This window comes from Euprymna scolopes, chromosome 1 (genome assembly GCF_053919585.1).
Source record: "Euprymna scolopes isolate OS-2025 chromosome 1, ASM5391958v1, whole genome shotgun sequence".
Classification (NCBI taxonomy): Eukaryota; Metazoa; Mollusca; class Cephalopoda; order Sepiida; family Sepiolidae; genus Euprymna; species Euprymna scolopes.
Genome location: NC_136482.1, coordinates 159366041 through 159389172, shown reverse-complemented (window position 1 = coordinate 159389172; position 23132 = coordinate 159366041). Strand labels below are relative to the sequence as shown.

Genomic DNA, 23132 nt, shown 5'->3' with positions numbered 1-23132 from the left:
CCCTTGAGAGAAGGATAGAGTGCGCCAGTTTCTCAACCTGGTATTTTACCTCGCAGTACATACAGCGCCTCGCCTTCCCAAATGGTCACCCATCTGGTACTGGCTAGGCTCAACATTGCTTAATTTTGGTGATTTGGCGAGAACTGGTGTGTCAACGTGATTGTGTTGTATAACTACATACTCTACTGTATACAGTGGTGCAGTAAGTATCCGATACAAAGCAAAAGGTTGATTTTTATTACAAGAAAACAAAAACAATAAAAAAGTGCTATTCTGGTGTGTTGGGGACAGGACGGTCTGCCGTGTTTTAGACGATCCCGTCCCCATGTGTATAATGGTGAAATGGTTGTATTTAATGGTAGAGAAATTGAAAAGGCGAAAGGTCGCATAATGAAGACGAAAATATACCGTTATATATCAACGAAACAAATGCAATTTATTTGCATAAATATATACAGGAAAGAGGAAGAAAGTGATTAGGAAGAATAAGAGTTCATTGAGAGATAAGTATCGTTACTTGCGGTGACTGTCTAGTCAGGACGCGGTGGTGGCTCAGGCTCCCACCGGAGCGGTGGTTCGTCACATCTTGATTGTTTGAGCGTTCCGCAGAAAAGAGGGTGAATTAAGAGAAACAGGAAGTGACATAGCTAGGTCGCTCTTCTGAGTTAAAGGGCGATAATTGAGTTAGGCTGAGAGTGTTCAACTCCCACAGGTGAATTTTTGTATGATAAATACAAATCTTGTATAAAAAATCACACAAAAATACATTAGAATAGCACTTTGTTATTGTTTTTTGTTTCCTTCTAATAAAAAATAAATTAACTTTTTGCTTTGTATCGGATACTTATTACACCCACTGTATATACAGTAGACTGTCACTTAGTATCAATTGTTAATCAATACTTTAACCATTGCACCAGAAATCCATGTGGACAATTCTAGTATGAATTTTGAGAGCTTTAAACCTAATTTTGTCTATATGTATAGTATTGACATTTAGTACCAATGTTGGGTCCTTTTGCTATCAGATCAGACTATCTGAAGATACTGCCTTTTGACCGAACATGTAACAAACATTGATTTTTTTTTTTTTCTTGTTTTTGTTTTTAGAATTCAATGATGTTCTGCAAAGCGAAAAATAAACATTTTTTTTTTTTTTTTACAAAACAACTAACCGAAACAATCTGAATAGATATACGAGGAATGAACTTGAAGCATCAATTTTTACCAAAATGACTGGATTTGGCATAAAATAACCAGAAAAGGGTGTATATGCCGTAAAACAAAATGACCAAACCAGTATTAGGTACGCTTGTGTCATGTTGATTAAGTGGACTATTATTATGATCTTGGGTGTTATTAGCACAACATTTCAGTCGCTTCTTCGGGTGTTGAAAATATGCTTCTTTTTCTCTACTAAATAAAAAAGAGGGTTGGCTGTGCATTACAAGAATCTGAACCATGGGTTTGAAGGTGGGTTTGTAGATCACAAAAAATGTTCAATTTTCAGGGGTCACTAAGATATATTTTTAAAAGCTTTTCTATGGCTCAATTTTTCGGGATATCTATACTAATCTAATGGTTAAAATTCTTGTACTGCAGAGCCAACCCTCTTTTCCTTGGTAGAGAAAAACAAGCATGTTTTGTACACTCAAAGAAGGTCGCAGGTTACAGCGACCAAAACGTTGTGCTAATAACGCCCAAGATGAGACTAATAGTCTGATTAATCAACATAACACAAGCATTCACATCTCAAAAATTCAAAATTGCAGTATTATGTACGTCCACATATAAATGAACAATCGTTTGATGAGAAAATCTTTCTATAAATGAACACCTGTTTTTTGTTTTCTCCTCTTCAGACGCACGTTGATGACTACTTCCTGTCTTCGCAAAAAGCTCACCCAGATCTGTTTGGCACACCTTTAATCTTGTCATGTCAAGAAGCCACAACCAATCAAGATTTGTACCAGTTCGTGTGGACGCAGGTGGCAAGGCTTGTGAGCCCTTTACCTCCCACAGAAGGCAAGACACCCAACCATGCCCAAGACTGGTCAGTTGATTAGATGCTGCTGTTGCGGCATTTTTTTTTTTTTTTTAAGTCTATTTATTTTATTTAGTCTTTTCTACTATACCCAAAACTCTACACTTTGTTGGAAGCAACTACTTCAACTATATATTAATACAATATTGTGTTATTTTCTGTCTCGCGCTTACATCCGAGTAATTGAGGTTTAGTCTGTGCTTGAATTATTTTAACACACTGATTGCAAACTCTAGACATGTGTCAAAAGTTAATTTAAAATTCCTGTTAATACTCATTCCATCTTATTCATTCTTTATATTTTTATTACAAAACACTATTAATGTTTCTAATATTATTCTTGTTCATTTATTCTCTCTCAAAATCTATGTATTAATACGATAGCGTTTATTTTCTGTGCCATGTTCACATCCGGGTCATTTAATTGTTATGTACTTTCATTTCTTGTCAAAATTTTACCAAGAATTTTTCATAAGTTTTGATTTCAGTTTTGATTATGGCTGAAGAAAGTCAAGGTATATATATATGTATAATGTGTATATATATATATATATATATATATATATATATATAATATGTGTATATATATATATATATATATATTAGTGATGGGACGATGCCAAAATTTTTCCCGATTCCGATTCCGTTCAAAATTTCCGATTCCGATCTGATTCCCCGATTCCGATTCCGATTCTTGTAAAATTTATACATATTTAATTAGAGATTTTTTTGTTTGTTTTTTCGTAAATTTTCAAATTATTACATAAACCCCTGGTTAATGTCCGCGTATATTTTATCTCAAATGTTTGCCTTGTAATTGATTAAAAATTGTAACACAACAAAACATTTATTTTGATTTTAAAACAAAGCTATATTGTACCAGTTCGTATTTACTGTATAACATGCTACTTACATGAATAGTGGAAAATATTCGAAGATTGGTAGGCAAAATAAGAAAACGATGTAAGAACAATATATTTAACAACGCCACTTAGCAAAGCCACATCTCATTGTTACGAACGAATTTCTAAATAATAATATTACTATTATGAAAACCATTTTTAACGTGAGATTGCGTGAGCTTTCTGTGCTTTCTCTCGCAGCTAAATCCCTATTCCAAAATGAAATATTACTTTTATAGATTACGTGTTAGAACATTTTTTTAATTGGCGGAAAGAAAAGCTATCATTTAGAATTTAGAGTGTAAGATCAGTTTCGAATATAAATTTAACGTAAAATGATCATCATTTCTGGCCATCCTAATTCTTTATGGATATTAAATAAAATGTTTCCCACTAAATTAAGTTCGGTTTGCAACGTTGTAAAACCATGTGTAATCGCTTAAAAAGTAGACACCCTATCCCCAATAAGCGCACATAATTTAAAATTGGTAACACACTACAGCTCATGTTACGTTATATTTATTTGCGAAACTGACCGTCTATTTTAAATTCCTAATCGTTTTATATATATATATATATATATATATATATATATATATATATATATATATATATATTTTATAATCATGAGTGTTTAGACAAATATGAAAAAAAGAGCCTAAAAAAGGGGTGGTTTTTAGCCCTAAAAGTTCCCGGGGGGCGCAAACCAGAGTTTTGTCAGGGTCAGCGATACTGAATTTACATTTGCAACAAATGCCTTCACATTTTGGACAAGTTTCAGTAAAATCTAATGGACGGGAAAAAAGTTATGGGGCCAAAAGTGTCATTTTTGCCATTTTGGGCATTTTTGACCCCTTTTCAGCCCCTGGGGGAGCAACGAGAGTTTTCTTAAAAAAACATCTCGATGTTGTGCACATCTACGTATTGGAGTACAACTTGTGGCAAAATTTCAGAAAAAAGTAATGGACGGTTATCCGGGAATCATCCGGACGAACGGACGAACGAACGGACGAACGCCACTGAAAACTATAGTCCCTCTCCGATAAATCGGGGGGACCAACGAGGAATGGGCAAAATTGTGAAAAGGCTTAGCCTTTGATTTAATTTGAAATATGCTTCCAGTGTGATTTTCTTTGATTCTGCCGGTATTGTTTATGTTTATACTTAAGGATTGCTACGACGGCGCCAATGCCGTCTGAAGCCGAGGCCTCCGTGAGATATATATATATATATATACATACATACATACATACATACATATATATATATATATATATATATATATATATATCACGGAGGAGGCCTCGCTGAAGCCGCCAATCTCACTCAAAAGTTGAGTTGAAAGTATTATGGGGTAATTAACACCTTCGATGCTGTTGGTTTCGACAACAATACTTTTTCACACCCACTTGCCAAATTTCTCAAGGAGTTTAATATGAAAAGATTTCAAACGAATAGAGTTTTATTTTATTTTCCTGGAGCCACATTGTCTGACACCGTAGCATTTTTCTCGGGTTTCGGAAAAGTTAAAAATATACATGAATATCTCACAATGAATTTATCAAAGTCTGGATAAAATAGATAAAGAGAAAACATTTAGAAATTTTTCAGATTGAAAAAGAAATTATATTTACATTTAAAAGTCCCCCCTCATTGAAATTCTACTTTTGGACGATATTTGTAAACCCACTAAAAACCAAATTATTGTTAGATCTAAGATGAAGCTCTTAACTGTCTTCACGTATTAAAAAAAGATGCTTGTGCAGTTTACACTATGTTAAAAAACGAAAAATAAAAAAATATATATATTCTACGTACTCGTTATGGAATGAAGTTCTCATAAAAAAATCACGTAATTTCATCAAATAGTTTTTATTTTATGCCGTAAAAACGATTTGGGAAATTCGGAATCTTCCTAAAAAAAACTGCGATAATTAGTCAAGGGAGCGTAAAACAAAAACTATTTAATGAAATTACGTGATTTTGTTATGAGAACTTCATTCTATAACGAGTACGTAGATCTATAGAGTTTAGTTTTACTAATAGTTTAAAAGAAATAAATATTTATAATCGGTACAAGCAATTGAAAATTAACTTTTGGAAAATATTCAAAGAATCGATTTTGGAATCGGAAATTATACACAAATTTTTCCGATGCCGATTCCGATTCCCCGAAAATTTCCGATTTAACCGATTCCCGATTCCGATTCCGATTCATCGGCACAACACTAATATATATATATATATGTATAATATGTGTATATATATGTATAATATGTGTATATATATGTATAATATGTGTATATATATGTATAATATGTGTATATATATATGTATAATATGTGTATATATATATGTATAATATATGTATATATATATGTATAATATGTGTATATATATATGTATAATATGTGTATATATATATGTATAATATGTGTATATATATATGTATAATATGTGTATATATATATGTATAATATGTGTATATATATATGTATAATATGTGTATATATATATGTATAATATGTGTGTATATATGTATATATATATATATATATGTATAATATGTGTGTATATATGTATATATATATATATATGTATGTGTGTATATATGTATATATATATATATATGTATGTGTGTATATATGTATATATATATATATATGTATAATATGTGTGTATATATGTATATATATATATGTATAATATGTGTGTATATATGTATATATATATATATGTATAATATGTGTGTATATATGTATATATATATATATATATGTATAATATGTGTGTATATATGTATATATATATATATATGTATAATATGTGTGTATATATGTATATATATATATATATGTATAATATGTGTGTATATATGTATATATATATATATGTATAATATGTGTGTATATATGTATATATATATATATATGTATAATATGTGTGTATATATATATATGTATGTATATATATATGTATGTATATATATATGTATATGTATGTATAATATGTGTGTATATATGTATATATATATGTATAATATGTGTGTATATATGTATATATATATATATATATATATATATATATATGAACAAATGATTAATAAAACATGTTAAAAACATTTAATTTTAAAAAGGAAGCAAAAGATAAGTGGATAGTCCTTAATCCATGGAGTTTCGAAAAAATACTCTCCTTCTCATCAGAGGGCAGGAATTAGCAAAATGCAGGATCGGATTTTGCATGTAAAAGTATTTAATGAAACCACAAGTAAGTCACAGATCTTACTTGGTTAAAAAAAGGGTAAGGTAAGTGGAATAGGAGGTAAAAGAAAAAATAAAAAGATTTCACATTATATATATATATATATATATATATATATTCTCTCCTGATGACCCAATATTATCTGTAAGATGAAATACCCCCAAACATGACTATATAAGTTTACAAAGAGAAAAAAAAAATATGTATATATATATGCTATGAAATACCCCCCCAAAAAAGCACCATCCTATAAAACTTAGACGAGGAAAGCCCTAGAAAGACGCTTTATCTCTTTCTTGACATTAACTTTATCTGAAAAGAAAACAACTAATAAACATCAGTATATACAAGCCTATAAGGAAAGCTGTTTCTTTCAAATACAACATCTTCTGTTGTTCGTTTGCTTCATGGCGAGTTTCTGCTACTGTTCTGGTAGTAATTTTTTTATCCTGAACTCAGAAAATGTGAATAAACCAAACTAATATGCTGCTTGAATAACGCAATCAAAATTACTTGTAAAAATTTGAACAAAAAACCTAAGGATCCTACGTAGGACAATTTAACAAAACGCCATATTGGGCCATCTAAAAAAATAAGCAGAAACATTCCATGTTTTTCAATAACGTTTGCCTTATTAATTATTCCCTATTATTAAGAACGTTGTGGCAATCTTTGACTTTTTAAATATACCATATATCGCTACATCAATAATTACTAGAAGTTAGAACAATAAAAATTCTAGAAATAATGGAATTAAAGTAATAAATACTGATGATTCCAAACAGAATATTAGAGGATAATAAAAAAAAAAGTGATATTAGTGATGCGACGATTCCAATATTTTTCCCTGATTCTAATACTGTAACCAATTCCGATTCTTTAAAATTCCTAAATGTGGAGTATTGGGGGGGGGGGGGGTCCGGGGGGTTGAGTTACTGCAAAATTCATGAGATATCAGCATATAGTTTTCGTAAGCATACAAATAACCTAGTTAATTATTATTCCTTGGTTTTGATTGAGATTCCAGAATTTCTCATCGTAATATTACAATGTTTACTTTCTCTCTTCCTCTACATATAATTATATATCTCCCTCCATCCATATCTTATGAACCTGCCTATATGTCTATCCTTGTGTCTTTGACACTATTATCTTTTTTCTCTTCCTGACTTCCGTATCACTCTATTGTCTCTCCTTCTTTTTTTATATATATATTAAATAGGCTTTTCCGTAACCACAACCAAGGTAAATGTTTCTCGCATGCTTTTCCCGTTAGGGATTCTCCTCCCCCCCCCCGCCTTTTTTTCCTTTCTATTCAAAAAATGCTACATTACCTAAAGTATGTTTATTCATAAAATCTGAAGAAATGCTGGTTTTTGAAAATTTTCAAACTATATAATGCTTGAAATTGTCGAACTAGACATTGAAACAATTGTAACGTAAAATGAAACACTTTTTGTTGCCATCAACACCTTGTCTTGATTTTGCACACACACAGTATATATATATATATATATATATATCAGTAGTTTACATTCCAAAACCAAAATATATTTTTTCTTGCATAATTTTATTTTGTCTTAAACGTTTCGTTGAATGACGTATGAATATCAAACAACTTATCAGAGATAGTTAATATTTTCTTATAAACAGTCAAACTGTTCCAAAGTATTTTGGGGGAATAAAGATGAAAGCTGAAAATGAATGGAAATCGTTAGTCATAATCAAAATTCATAAAAAACTCATTCAAGATATAATTGAGATGTTACAAGAGAGAAGGCTGAAGATTTTTTTTTTTTTTAGTTCCATGTGTTTAATCTTGTATAATTATTACCATGCTTTTGGATTTTAGTTTCAAAACTAAAGGTAAAAAAAAAAAACTCTTTAAAATTAAGGGGATATTTTTTCATGAAGCATTATTAAGGGGCTTATATTTAATTTGACTAAATTTGCCCATCAAAACTCCCCCTAATTGAGAGAATGAAACTAACAAAAATATAGCAAAATGTCATGTTTTATTTTTTATAATTACAAGTTTTTTTTGTTTAGTTTTAAAATTAAAGGGATATTATGCATAAAGTATTATTAATAAAAGTTAATATTTAATTAGATTAAATTTGCTGGTCAAAAGGCTTCATAATTATAGGGAATGACAAAAATATAATCTTTGCCATGATTTTCAGTCCATATCCAATTGGTATGACCCTCACTCTACATAGCGGAGTCAAGGAATTTGAAAGAGGGAGAATTATATATAAAATTTTTAAAAAGTTATGTATAAAGGGGGGAGGCTTGTCTAATCACCTAGTCCTAACAAACACTCTCCGTTTACAGAAAAAAAAAGCTGTTTTGAATGAATGTAGATCGTCTCCAAGAAAAATAGCAAGATTTTCAGTTTTCATGCATTTCAGTTCCTAGAATCTTGGTTACTAACAAGAGACATTGTTGTAATATTTTATTTGATGATAGTGTTTTAACTCTGCATCATTAATAACAAAGCGAAATACGAAGCCAAAACTGCAACAAATTCAGTCTTGTATTAATTTTCTTAAATACAATTTTATTTTTATTTAGATTCATTGGACTGCTGTTCTCATTTTGAGCGTCATTTTCACATTTCTATCAATGTTCACAAGGATCTGTAGTGTAGTGGTTAGAGTTCTTGGAAAAAATCAATTGTAAAAAGTGATCTTCTTCAGAAGATTGAAGGCTTAATTCTCAGTGTGGGGCGACCAAAAAATACAATTATGAATTACTTAGGACCTCTATTCAGTCATGGCTAATGGAACAAGAGCATGCTACCCTGTGAAATAAAGGGTTCCGTTCAAAATTCTGCCCAAATTCTAGAGTTCAACAAGATACACATAAAGGTCAGAGGTTACATTCACCAAAACATTGTGAAAATGACACTCAAGATAAGAACAGTAATCCGATGAATCCCAATATGAATAATCAATCATCTCAAAAAATTTAGAAATGTAAGACAATTTTCTATCAAGTGAGTGATATACTTTTGAATATATTTTTATCATTGGACGGGACTTTTGAGTTATTGAGCCATATTGTATGCTGAGTCCAAGATTCTTTTTGACAATGTTTTTGTTGTGTCATGTGAAAGAAGTTTCTCCAAATTGAAACTTATGAAAAATTACCTCCGGTCAACCATGAGTCCTTTCAGACTATCTGATTTGGCTGTGCTATCCATTGAAAATGAGCTTAAGACGCACATTTTGATGATGTCACTAGTTTGCCACAAAGAAAACAAGAAAACATTCATTCTAAGACAATAGTATTGAATGTCATTCTTTTGTGTATTGCCGTGTTCTGAAAGTTAACAGTTGTATCTTTCAAATCTTTTGATTTGAGCTGATTATTTTGTGGAATTGGATTTGGTCTTGGATCATGCATGTAAACAGTGACGTACTGGTCAGTAGATTGAAGGAGAGCATGTATGAAAATTTAACTACAGCTAATCATGCACCATAGCATGAATCTGGGTAATTGGGGTGATATTTGAGCAGACTGCTCCAGCTGATGTTTAATCTAGCTACGCCACAGGCTATGTATGAGTGATCTCCCTTTGTTTAAATTCTTTTCTCTTTGTAATGACTGACAGATACTGTCATTGTTTTGTTTGTTTCTAAGAAATGAATAAATCTTGGTTCAAGAATTTATATTATCCATTTTCTTTAATGTTTTTTCTTCTCTAATTTCTAGTGATGATAGTCTTGGCTACGAATATCCATTCACACTCAAAGTGGTTCAGAAAGAAGGCTATGCCTGTGCCTGGTGTCAGTGGTATAAGTAAGTAGTTAACTTTTTAAATATTTTTCTCATTTTTTTTTTTTTTTTTTGCTCTAAATTCCAAAGAAAATTGAGTTGTCTTTTTTTCTTTCTTTTATAGATTTTGTCGGGGTTGCGTTATTGAATGCAACACAAATTCATTTAATTTTGGAAGCTCTTTTGTGGCCATTGACTGGGAGCCAACGGCTTTGCATCTTCGATATCAGACCAGTAATGAAAAAGTAAGTAGAAAATTATCTAAAATTCTCTAAAAATTAACATCCTTCTATTTTTTTTTTTTTTTTTTTTTCGCCCCAAACAAGGCACAGTGCTAATTTAAAATAGGGGGCTACTATCTAGGACATAAATTGCAGGGATATTATGATGGGAATAAGCAGCAAGATGTATGTTCACATTACACTTGAACTTCTGCATGTCGGTACAGTTGGGAAAGCAGAATCCCGGAAGGGAGTTCTAAAGTCTAACAGTTCTAGGTAAGAAACTAAAGTAGAAGGCTTTCTTACACCTAGGGATCTCTATTGCGTAGAATGGGATTTAGGTGCTTGTCAGATTTGGGGATTATTTACGTCAAAGGGTACAAGGGCTAGTAGTTCATTGGAGCATTCACCATTAAAGTATTTGTAGAACAGGCAGAGGAATGCAACATCTTGTCAATGGGACAAAGGCTGAAGCTTAGATGACAGTTCAGGACCTATCAGGTTGGCTACTCTCTTTTGAACCCTGTCCAGGAATGAGAGACTAGTAGCAGATGCACCAACCCAAATGTTACAACAGTACTCCATACATGGGCGAATGGTGGTCTTATAAAGGTACTGGATACTTTCAGGCATAAGTAGCTTTCTAGCACGGTAGAGAGAGCCCACCTTCTTTGCAGCAGCCTTGGCAATAGAAAAATACCTTTTGTAAGATAATTTTTTTAGATTTATTTTGTGTATAAAAAAATCAATTTCTTTTTTTTTTTCTTTTTTTCTTTTTGTAAAAAAAAAAAAAAAGCTCAATTTCTAGTCTTAGATTAGAAAAAATAAAACTTTGTTTTAAAAATATCGTAGAACTTACAAAACAAGAATGATCTCCAGTTGTGATTTTTCTTCACTTGAACATATTTTAGTAATTTTGTGTATGTCCAAGAAAGGCTTCTTTCTGAGAACCAATTGGTTGCCTCACAACTTAAAACTTTTTATGTCAGGCCTAAATCATAATATCTAATAGTTTACAACCGGGGTCGCCTGTCTATTTAATTTGCCCGACTTTGAAAAGATAAATATTCAACAATTTTCAATCACTGCATGTGCATTAAGCTTTTCCGTATCATAATAAAAGTGAAACGGAGCTTAATAAGAGATCGTTGCCGGTACAATCGCCGGGAGCGTCCAAAAGCAATCAGCTTGATCAATGTGGAGCTTCTCCTTATATCAAACAATTGCTATTCAATTTGGACAATCCCCTTGTTATGGGGAGCTGCCCCCCCCCCAACATCTTGGGGAAAGAAAAAAAGATAAAAAAAAGCGTTCCCGCAGTGAAAGTTGACCCCATTAAGTCATTAAAATGGGCATCTGAATTCAAAACGTGTTTCCGTTAGTATTTTGTGGTTCGTAGTGGCCCAGTAGTTAACGTCGCACATTTTTTTTTTTTATTTTTTTTTTTTTACACTTTAATTTCCAACTTTGCCTCAAGGGTTCGGGTTTGATCCTTCATATTTACCTACCAAAACTTTTTATTTTAACTCCCCCTGACACCAACACCCGGGTGACCACACACACCTCCAAACACCCGGGCAACGCCAGGTATCCCCTGCTAGTCTCCTATATATATATAAAAGTGAAAATGTATGTATGCATGTGTGTTCGCTTTTTGTGTATGTCTGTAAAACGTTTTTTCGCTGGACTTTTCGGTCGGCTCATTCCTTCTTAAAACTTTTTATATCGCGTCTAAATGATAATATATATGAGCTATGAACGGGGGTCGCCTGTCTATTTAATTTGCCCAACTTTCACGCTTTATTTTTTCCAGATTTTTAGAGCGTCCCGTGTATCTTTCGCTTTTCAGTATAAAACAAGTGAAAACTGGCTTGCAGCCATGTCATGTTTCAAGGTCAAACATCATGCGACTTAAGGTTCTCGCACCTGTTAATTTCATTTTATAAACGTTAAATTAAGATGCTTTTCATTCCTCTTCTCGCGTGGCCGAGATGGCTAGGTCCCAGGGTTTTTTCCATTTCGTTTCTATCTCTACGTCAAAGGTACGGGGTTCAAGCCTAGTTTTCTACTAAAACTTTTTTTTTCTTTTACACCTCCAAACACCTGGCCAACGTTTTTTTTTAAAACAGGGTTGTTTTGATCACTTCCCCCCCCCCATAACACACCTACAAACACCCGGGCCAGGCCGGGTACCCCCTGCTAGTACTTTCGTAAATCAGTCCATTTTCTGTAGGCTGTTTTTGAACCCAGTCAACGACGGGTACTTTTGCTAGTATATATATATATATATATATATATATATATATATATATATATATATATATATATATAAAAGCGAAAATGTGTATGTATGTGCGTGTGTTCGCTTTTTGTGTATGTCTGTAAAAGGCTTTTTTCGCTGGACTTCTCGGTCGGCTCATTCCTTAAAACTTTTTATATCATGTCTAAATGATAATATCTAAGAGTTACGAATAGGGGTCGCATGTGTATTTAATTTGCCAGACTTTCACACGCTATTTTTTCCAGATTTTTAGATCGTCGTATGTATCTTTCGCTTTTCAGTATAAAAAAGCAAAACTGGATTCGAATCCGCAGTTCCCAGTGGTCTCCGTAAAGCGATGTAAACGTTTGGTCAATGTCGGCTTTTTTTAGCGTCATATCAACCAATTGCTTTCGTCTGCACACTCCTCTAATAAATGGGGAGCTGGTTTTCCTCAAAGTTGGGGAAAAATAAACAAACTGAGTTACTGACCTCATTAAAAACTGTCCCGCAGAAAATATTAACTGCTGATTAGCTATTGTTTACGTCGTCATAACGCTTGCAGAAAATGTTAACGCCACAATTTCCACTTGACCTCATTAAGTCATTAGGTGTGGCCACCTGTCAATTCTCTTCCTACTTAAATAAATTCAAACGTCTTTCAGTAACTCTTTCTTGCTGGCCGATTGGTTAACGTGTTATGTTTTTTTTAACATTTTATTTTCCAACTTCAGGGCTTCAGGTTCGATCCTACCTACCTACCAAAACTTTTTGTACCCCCCCCTCCTTCCCCGTGTTTCTCACCCGGGCAACGCCGGGTACCCCCGCTAGTCTATAGTATAAATCTCAATTGTCTGTTAGTGTGTTTGTATGTCTTGCTAAAACTTTAGATACACGCGACCAACACTGACAAAATTGGGATCGTTTGAAAGTTTAGTCTCTCGGTCAACACATATCCAAAAATTGGCCAAAAACTTTTTTTTTTTTTTTGTAGGGCTATGTTTCTCAATACCCTTACCATAAAACCTCTCCACACCCAGGCAATGCCGGGTACCACGACTAGTATTGAATCAAAATTAAATTGATGACAATAAATTTCTAGGGATTATATTTGACAAAAAAGTTTCATCCCCCATATCACTTAGAAGAAAAATGTAACAAAACCATTAATTTATTAAAAGTACTAAGTCACACTGATTGGGGAGAAAATAAGAAAACACTATTAAAACTCTAGCAATCCATAGTGCGATCCAAGTCGGACTATGGAGCTTTTATGTATGGAGCAGCAAAACTTGAAAAAACATGAAACAATCCATCACCAAGGATTGAGAACTGCACTCAGTGCTTTTAGCACATTTCCAATTGAAAGCCTCTACGTAAAGGCTAATGAAACCCTACTAGCAATAAGAAAGGATAAACTAGCTCTCCAATATTTTACTAAAATAACTTCAAATCCACTAAACTCAATCTATGATTGTATCTTAAGCTCAGAATGCGAAACCTTATTTAGGAAAAACAAAGCAATCAAACCATTCGTCCTATGAATTTTGACCCCCAAAAATAAACAAATACTATCCCAAAATCAATCATCTCCAAAATCCTCCCAAAATACCATCCAAAAATCAATCATCTCCAAAATCCTCTCAAAATACCATCCAAAAATCAATCGTCTCCAAAATCCTCCCAAAATACCATCCAAAAATCAATCATCTCCAAAATACCATCCAAAAATCAATCATCTCCAAAATACCATCCAAAAATCAATCATCTCCAAAATCCTCTCAAAATACCATCCAAAAATCAATCATCTCCAAAATCCTCCCAAAATACCATCCAAAAGTCAATCATCTCCAAAATACCATCCAAAAATCAATCATCTCCAAAATCCTCTCAAAATACCATCCAAAAATCAATCATCTCCAAAATCCTCTCAAAATACCATCCAAAAATCAATCATCCCCAAAATCCTCTCAAAATACCATCCAAAAATCAATCATCTCCAAAATCCTCTTAAAATACCATCCAAAAATCAATCATCTCTAAAATCCTCCCAAAATACCATCCAAAAATCAATCATCTCCAAAATACCATCCAAAAATCAATCATCTCCAAAATCCTCTCAAAATACCATCCAAAAATCAATCATCTCCAAAATCCTCTCAAAATACCATCCAAAAATCAATCATCTCCAAAATCCTCCCAAAATACCATCCAAAAATCAATCATCTCCAAAATCAATCATCTCCAAAATCCTCCCAAAATACCATCCAAAAATGAATCATCTACAAAATCCTCTCAAAATACCATCCAAAAATCAATCATCTCCAAAATCCTCCCAAAATACCATCCAAAAATCAATCATCTCCAAAATACCATCCAAAAATCAATCATCTCTAAAATCCTCCCAAAATACCATCCAAAAATCAATCATCTCCAAAATCCTCTCAAAATACCATCCAAAAATCAATCATCTCCAAAATCCTCCCAAAATACCATCCAAAAATCAATCATCTCCAAAATCCTCCCAAAATACCATCCAAAAATCAATCATCTCCAAAATCCTCCCAAAATACCATCCAAAAATCAATCATCTCCAAAATCCTCCCAAAATACCATCCAATAATCAATCATCTCCAAAATCCTCCCAAAATACCATCCAAAAATCAATCATCTCCAAAATACCATCCAAAAATCAATCATCTCTAAAATCCTCCCAAAATACCATCCAAAAATCAATCATCTCCAAAATCCTCTCAAAATACCATCCAAAAATCAATCATCTCCAAAATCCTCCCAAAATACCATCCAAAAATCAATCATCTCCAAAATCCTCTCAAAATACCATACAAAAATCAATCATCTCCAAAATACCATCCAAAAATCAATCATCTCCAAAATCCTCCCAAAATACCATCCAAAAATCAATCATCTCAAAAATCCTCTCAAAATACCATCCAAAAATCAATCATCTCCAAAATCCTCCCAAAATACCATCCAAAAATCAATCATCTCCAAAATCCTCCCAAAATAACATCCAAAAATCAATCATCTCCAAAATACCATCCAAAAATCAATCATCTCTAAAATCCTCCCAAAATACCATCCAAAAATCAATCATCTCCAAAATCCTCTCAAAATACCATACAAAAATCAATCATCTCAAAAATCCTCCCAAAATACCATCCAAAAATCAATCATCTCCAAAATCCTCCCAAAATACCCTCCAAAAATCAATAATCTCCAAAATCCTCCCAAAATACCATCAAAAAATCAATCATCTCCAAAATCCTCCCAAAATACCATCCAAAAATCAATCATCTCCAAAATACCATCCAAAAATCAATCATCTCTAAAATCCTCCCAAAATACCATCCAAAAATCAATCATCTCCAAAATCCTCTCAAAATACCATACAAAAATCAATCATCTCCAAAATCCTCCCAAAATACCATCCAAAAATCAATCATCTCCAAAATCCTCTCAAAATACCATCCAAAAATTGATGACAATAAATTTCTAGGGATTATATTTGACAAAAAAGTTTCATCCCCCATATCACTTAGAAGAAAAATGTAACAAAACCATTAATTTATTAAAAGTACTAAGTCACACTGATTGGGGAGAAAATAAGCAAACACTATTAAAACTCTAGCAATCCATAGTGCGATCCAAGTCGGACTATGGAGCTTTTATGTATGGTGCAGCAAAACTTGAAAAAACATGAAACAATCCATCACCAAGGATTGAGAACTGCACTCAGTGCTTTTAGCACATTTCCAATAGAAAGCCTCTACGTAAAGGCTAATGAAACCCTACTAGCAATAAGAAAGGATAAACTAGCTCTCCAATATTTTACTAAAATAACTTCAAATCCACTAAACTCAATCTATGATTGTATCTTAAGCTCAGAATGCGAAACCTTATTTAGGAAAAACAAAGCAATCAAACCATTCGTCCTATGAATTTTGACCCCCAAAAATAAACAAATACTATCCCAAAATCAATCATCTCCAAAATCCTCCCAAAATACCATCCAAAAATCAATCATCTCCAAAATCCTCTCAAAATACCATCCAAAAATCAATCGTCTCCAAAATCCTCCCAAAATACCATCCAAAAATCAATCATCTCCAAAATACCATCCAAAAATCAATCATCTCCAAAATACCATCCAAAAATCAATCATCTCCAAAATCCTCTCAAAATACCATCCAAAAATCAATCATCTCCAAAATCCTCCCAAAATACCATCCAAAAATCAATCATCTCCAAAATACCATCCAAAAATCAATCATCTCCAAAATCCTCTCAAAATACCATCCAAAAATCAATCATCTCCAAAATCCTCTCAAAATACCATCCAAAAATCAATCATCCCCAAAATCCTCTCAAAATACCATCCAAAAATCAATCATCTCCAAAATCCTCTTAAAATACCATCCAAAAATCAATCATCTCTAAAATCCTCCCAAAATACCATCCAAAAATCAATCATCTCCAAAATACCATCCAAAAATCAATCATCTCCAAAATCCTCTCAAAATACCATCCAAAAATCAATCATCTCCAAAATCCTCTCAAAATACCATCCAAAAATCAATCATCTCCAAAATCCTCCCAAAATACCATCCAAAAATCAATCATCTCAAAAATCCTCTCAAAATACCATCCAAAAATCAATCATCTCCAAAATCCTCTCAAAATACCATCCAAAAATCAATCATCTCCAAAATCCTCTCAAAATACCATCCAAAAGTCAATCATCTCCAAAATACCATCCAAAAATCAATCATCTCTAAAATCCTCCCAAAATACCATCCAAAAATCAATCATCTCCAAAATCCTCTCAAAATACCATCCAAAAATCAATCATCTCCAAAATCCTCCCAAAATACCATCCAAAAATCAATCATCTCCAAAATCCTCCCAAAATACCATCCAAAAGTCAATCATCTCCAAAATACCATCCAAAAATCAATCATCTCCAAAATCCTCTCAAAATACCATACAAAAATCAATCATCTCCAAAATACCATCCAAAAATCAATCATCTCTAAAATCCTCCCAAAATACCATCCAAAAATCAATCATCTCCAAAATCCTCTCAAAATACCATACAAAAATCAATCATCTCCAAAATCCTCCCAAAATACCATACAAAAATCAATCATCTCCAAAATCCTCCCAAAATACCATCCAAAAATCAATCATCTCCAAAATCCTCCCAAAATACCATCCAAAAATCAATCATCTCCAAAATCCTCCCAAAATACCATCAAAAAATCAATCATCTCTAAAATCCTCCCAAAATACCATCCAAAAATCAATCATCTCCAAAATACCATCCAAAAATCAATCATCTCTAAAATCCTCCCAAAATACCATCCAAAAATCAATCATCTCCAAAATCCTCTCAAAATACCATCCAAAAATCAATCATCTCCAAAATCCTCCCAAAATACCATCCAAAAATGAATCATCTACAAAATCCTCTCAAAATACCATCCAAAAATCAATCATCTCCAAAATCCTCCCAAAATACCATCCAAAAATCAATCATCTCCAAAATACCATCCAAAAATCAATCATCTCTAAAATCCTCCCAAAATACCATCCAAAAATCAATCATCTCCAAAATCCTCTCAAAATACCATCCAAAAATCAATCATCTCCAAAATCCTCCCAAAATACCATCCAAAAATCAATCATCTCCAAAATCCTCCCAAAATACCATCCAAAAATCAATCATCTCCAAAATCCTCCCAAAATACCATCCAAAAATCAATCATCTCCAAAATCCTCCCAAAATACCATCCAATAATCAATCATCTCCAAAATCCTCCCAAAATACCATCCAAAAATCAATCATCTCCAAAATACCATCCAAAAATCAATCATCTCTAAAATCCTCCCAAAATACCATCCAAAAATCAATCATCTCCAAAATCCTCTCAAAATACCATCCAAAAATCAATCATCTCCAAAATCCTCCCAAAATACCATCCAAAAATCAATCATCTCCAAAATCCTCTCAAAATACCATACAAAAATCAATCATCTCCAAAATACCATCCAAAAATCAATCATCTCCAAAATCCTCCCAAAATACCATCCAAAAATCAATCATCTCAAAAATCCTCTCAAAATACCATCCAAAAATCAATCATCTCCAAAATCCTCCCAAAATACCATCCAAAAATCAATCATCTCCAAAATCCTCCCAAAATAACATCCAAAAATCAATCATCTCCAAAATACCATCCAAAAATCAATCATCTCTAAAATCCTCCTAAAATACCATCCAAAAATCAATCATCTCCAAAATCCTCTCAAAATACCATACAAAAATCAATCATCTCCAAAATCCTCCCAAAATACCATCCAAAAATCAATCATCTCCAAAATCCTCCCAAAATACCCTCCAAAAATCAATCATCTCCAAAATCCTCCCAAAATACCATCCAAAAATCAATCATCTCCAAAATACCATCCAAAAATCAATCATCTCTAAAATCCTCCCAAAATACCATCCAAAAATCAATCATCTCCAAAATCCTCTCAAAATACCATACAAAAATCAATCATCTCCAAAATCCTCCCAAAATACCATCCAAAAATCAATCATCTCCAAAATCCTCTCAAAATACCATCCAAAAATCAATCATCTCCAAAATCCTCCCAAAATACCATCCAAAAATCAATCATCTCAAAAATACCATCCAAAAATCAATCATCTCCAAAATACCATCCAAAAATCAATCTCCAAAATCCTCCCAAAATACCATCCAAAAGTCAATCATCTCCAAAATACCATCCAAAAATCAATCATCTTCAAAATCCTCTCAAAATACCATCCAAAAATCAATCATCTCCAAAATCCTCCCAAAATACCATCCAAAAGTCAATCATCTCCAAAATACCATCCAATAATCAATCATCTCCAAAATCCTCTCAAAATACCATCCAAAAATCAATCATCTCCAAAATCCTCTCAAAATACCATCCAAAAATCAATCATCCCCAAAATCCTCTCAAAATACCATCCAAAAATCAATCATCTCCAAAATCCTCTTAAAATACCATCCAAAAATCAATCATCTCTAAAATCCTCCCAAAATACCATCCAAAAATCAATCATCTCCAAAATCCTCTCAAAATACCATCCAAAAATCAATCATCTCCAAAATCCTCTCAAAATACCATCCAAAAATCAATCATCTCCAAAATCCTCCCAAAATACCATCCAAAAATCAATCATCTCCAAAATCCTCTCAAAATACCATCCAAAAATCAATCATCTTCAAAATCCTCTCAAAATACCGTCCAAAAATCAATCATCTCCAAAATCCTCTCAAAATACCGTCCAAAAGTCAATCATCTCAAAAATACCATCCAAAAATCAATCATCTCTAAAATCCTCCCAAAATACCATCCAAAAATCAATCATCTCCAAAATCCTCTTAAAATACCATCAAAAAATCAATCATCTCCAAAATCCTCCCAAAATACCATCCAAAAATCAATCACCTCCAAAATCCTCTCAAAATACCATACAAAAATCAATCATCTCCAAAATCCTCCCAAAATACCATCCAAAAATCAATCATCTCCAAAATACCATCCAAAAATCAATCATCTCCAAAATCCTCTCAAAATACCATCCAAAAGTCAATCATCTCCAAAATACCATCCAAAAATCAATCATCTCCAAAATCCTCTCAAAATACCATCCAAAAACCAATCATCTCCAAAATCCTCCCAAAATACCATCCAAAAGTCAATCATCTCCAAAATACCATCCAAAAATCAATCATCTCCAAAATCCTCTCAAAATACCATCCAAAAATCAATCATCTCCAAAATCCTCTTAAAATACCATCCAAAAATCAATCATCTCTAAAATCCTCCCAAAATACCATCCAAAAATCAATCATCTCCAAAATCCTCTCAAAATACCATCCAAAAATCAATCATCTCCAAAATACCATCCAAAAATCAATCATCTCTAAAATCCTCCCAAAATACCATCCAAAAATCAATCATCTCCAAAATCCTCTCAAAATACCATACAAAAATCAATCATCTCCAAAATCCTCCCAAAATACCATCCAAAAATCAATCATCTCAAAAATCCTCTCAAAATACCATCCAAAAGTCAATCATCTCCAAAATACCATCCAAAAATCAATCATCTCCAAAATCCTCTCAAAATACCATCCAAAAATCAATCATCTCCAAAATCCTCTTAAAATACCATCCAAAAATCAATCATCTCTAAAATCCTCCCAAAATACCATCCAAAAATCAATCATCTCCAAAATCCTCTCAAAATACCATCCAAAAATCAATCATCTCCAAAATACCATCCAAAAATCAATCATCTCTAAAATCCTCCCAAAATACCATCCAAAAATCAATCATCTCCAAAATCCTCTCAAAATACCATCCAAAAATCAATCATCTCCAAAATCCTCCCAAAATACCATCCAAAAATCAATCATCTCCAAAATACCATCCAAAAATCAATCATCTCTAAAATCCTCCCAAAATACCATCAAAAATCCAATCATCTCCAAAATCCTCTCAAAATACCATCCAAAAATCAATCATCTCCAAAATCCTCCCAAAATACCATCCAAAAATCAATCATCTCCAAAATCCTCCCAAAATACCATCCAAAAATCAATCATCTCCAAAATCCTCCCAAAATACCATCAAAAAATCAATCATCTCCAAAATACCATCCAAAAATCAATCATCTCCAAAATCCTCCCAAAATACCATCCAAAAATCAATCATCTCCAAAATCCTCCCAAAATACCATCCAAAAATCAATCATCTCCAAAATACCATCCAAAAATCAATCATCTCCAAAATCCTCTCAAAATACCATACAAAAATCAATCATCTCCAAAATCCTCCCAAAATACCATCCAAAAATCAATCATCTCCAAAATCCTCCCAAAATACCATCCAAAAATCAATCATCTCCAAAATCCTCCCAAAATACCATCCAAAAATCAATCCTCTCCAAAATACCATCCAAAAATCAATCATCTCTAAAATCCTCCCAAAATACCATCCAAAAATCAATCATCTCCAAAATCCTCCCAAAATACCATCCAAAAATCAATCATCTCCAAAATCCTCCCAAAATACCATCCAAAAATCAATCATCTCCAAAATACCATCCAAACATCAATCATCTCTAAAATCCTCCCAAAATACCATCAAAAATCCAATCATCTCCAAAATCCTCCCAAAATACCATCCAAAAATCAATCATCTCCAAAATCCTCCCAAAATACCATCCAAAAATCAATCATCTCCAAAATACCATCCAAAAATCAATCATCTCTAAAATCCTCCCAAAATACCATCCAAAAATCAATCATCTCCAAAATCCTCTCAAAATACCATCCAAAAATCAATCATCTCCAAAATCCTCCCAAAATACCATCCAAAAATCAATCATCTCCAAAATCCTCCCAAAATACCATCCAAAAATCAATCATCTCCAAAATACCATCCAAAAATCAATCATCTCTAAAATCCTCCCAAAATACCATCCAAAAATCAATCATCTCCAAAATCCTCTCAAAATACCATCCAAAAATCAATCATCTCCAAAATCCTCCCAAAATACCATCCAAAAATTAATCATCTCCAAAATACCATCCAAAAATCAATCATCTCCAAAATCCTCCCAAAATACCATCCAAAAATCAATCATCTCCAAAATCCTCCCAAAATACCATCCAAAAATCAATCATCTCCAAAATCCTCTGAAAATACCATCCAAAAATCAATCATCTCCAAAATCCTCCCAAAATACCATCCAAAAATCAATCATCTCCAAAATCCTCTCAAAATACCATCCAAAAATCAATCATCTCCAAAATCCTCCCAAAAATAACATCCAAGAATCAATCATCTCCCAAATCCTCCCAAAATACCATCCAAAAATCAATCATCTCCAAAATCCTCTGAAAATACCATCCAAAAATCAATCATCTCCAAAATCCTCCCAAAAATCAATCATCTCCAAAATCCTCCCAAAATAACATCCAAAAATCAATCATCTCCGAAATCCTACCAAAATACCATCCAAAATAGACTTTTAAAAAAAAATAAACTTATTCACCAAAATATAAACTCCCAAACTTGGCGCACACAATAACACACCAGAATTGCCACAAAATCTGTCTTCTATGCAAGCCTCAAATTAAAATAATTTAAGATCCAGGATGGCATTCCAATCACTTATTAAAACTAGCTGCTCTGAATCCATTAGGAAGACCTCCAGCTGCTCAAAAAAACAGAAGTGATGTTAAGTGCATCAACCGCAACAGTTCACTATACCATATTCCAGCCCTCCGTGGTCTTGACTGCTGATGTGGGTTAATTAAAGAGTTGCTGGTGCCACAGTAGCATCCTCTTTTCCGACCAGAGCAGAAAGTCTGGAGTTTTCTTGGGGTATAATTTAGCCATATGTTCTAGCTGCTGGCAATAGCAGCAATGGAGTCACCTGCCCTTTCTGATAAGTACAAACAAACAAATCTACTCATTAAATTCAAACAGGTCATAATTAACTTATGGTCTAAATGGCCTAACCAGTCATGGGGTAAGATAAAAAAAAAAGTCCATGTCTCCTCTTCATGTAC

The 23132-nt window shown here is 32.8% G+C and overlaps 1 protein-coding gene across 1 annotated transcript in view; it reads left to right on the top strand.

Moving 5' to 3' along the window:
* Positions 1-23132, top strand: part of LOC145276906 (ubiquitin carboxyl-terminal hydrolase 32-like) — a 477530-nt gene that overhangs the window by 418926 nt on the left and 35472 nt on the right. The window contains exons 27-29 of the mRNA XM_080128370.1: positions 1863-2053; positions 9925-10011; positions 10112-10232. Of these exons, the coding sequence (XP_079984496.1) occupies positions 1863-2053; positions 9925-10011; positions 10112-10232 (399 nt within the window). The remainder of the gene's footprint in view (positions 1-1862; positions 2054-9924; positions 10012-10111; positions 10233-23132) is intronic.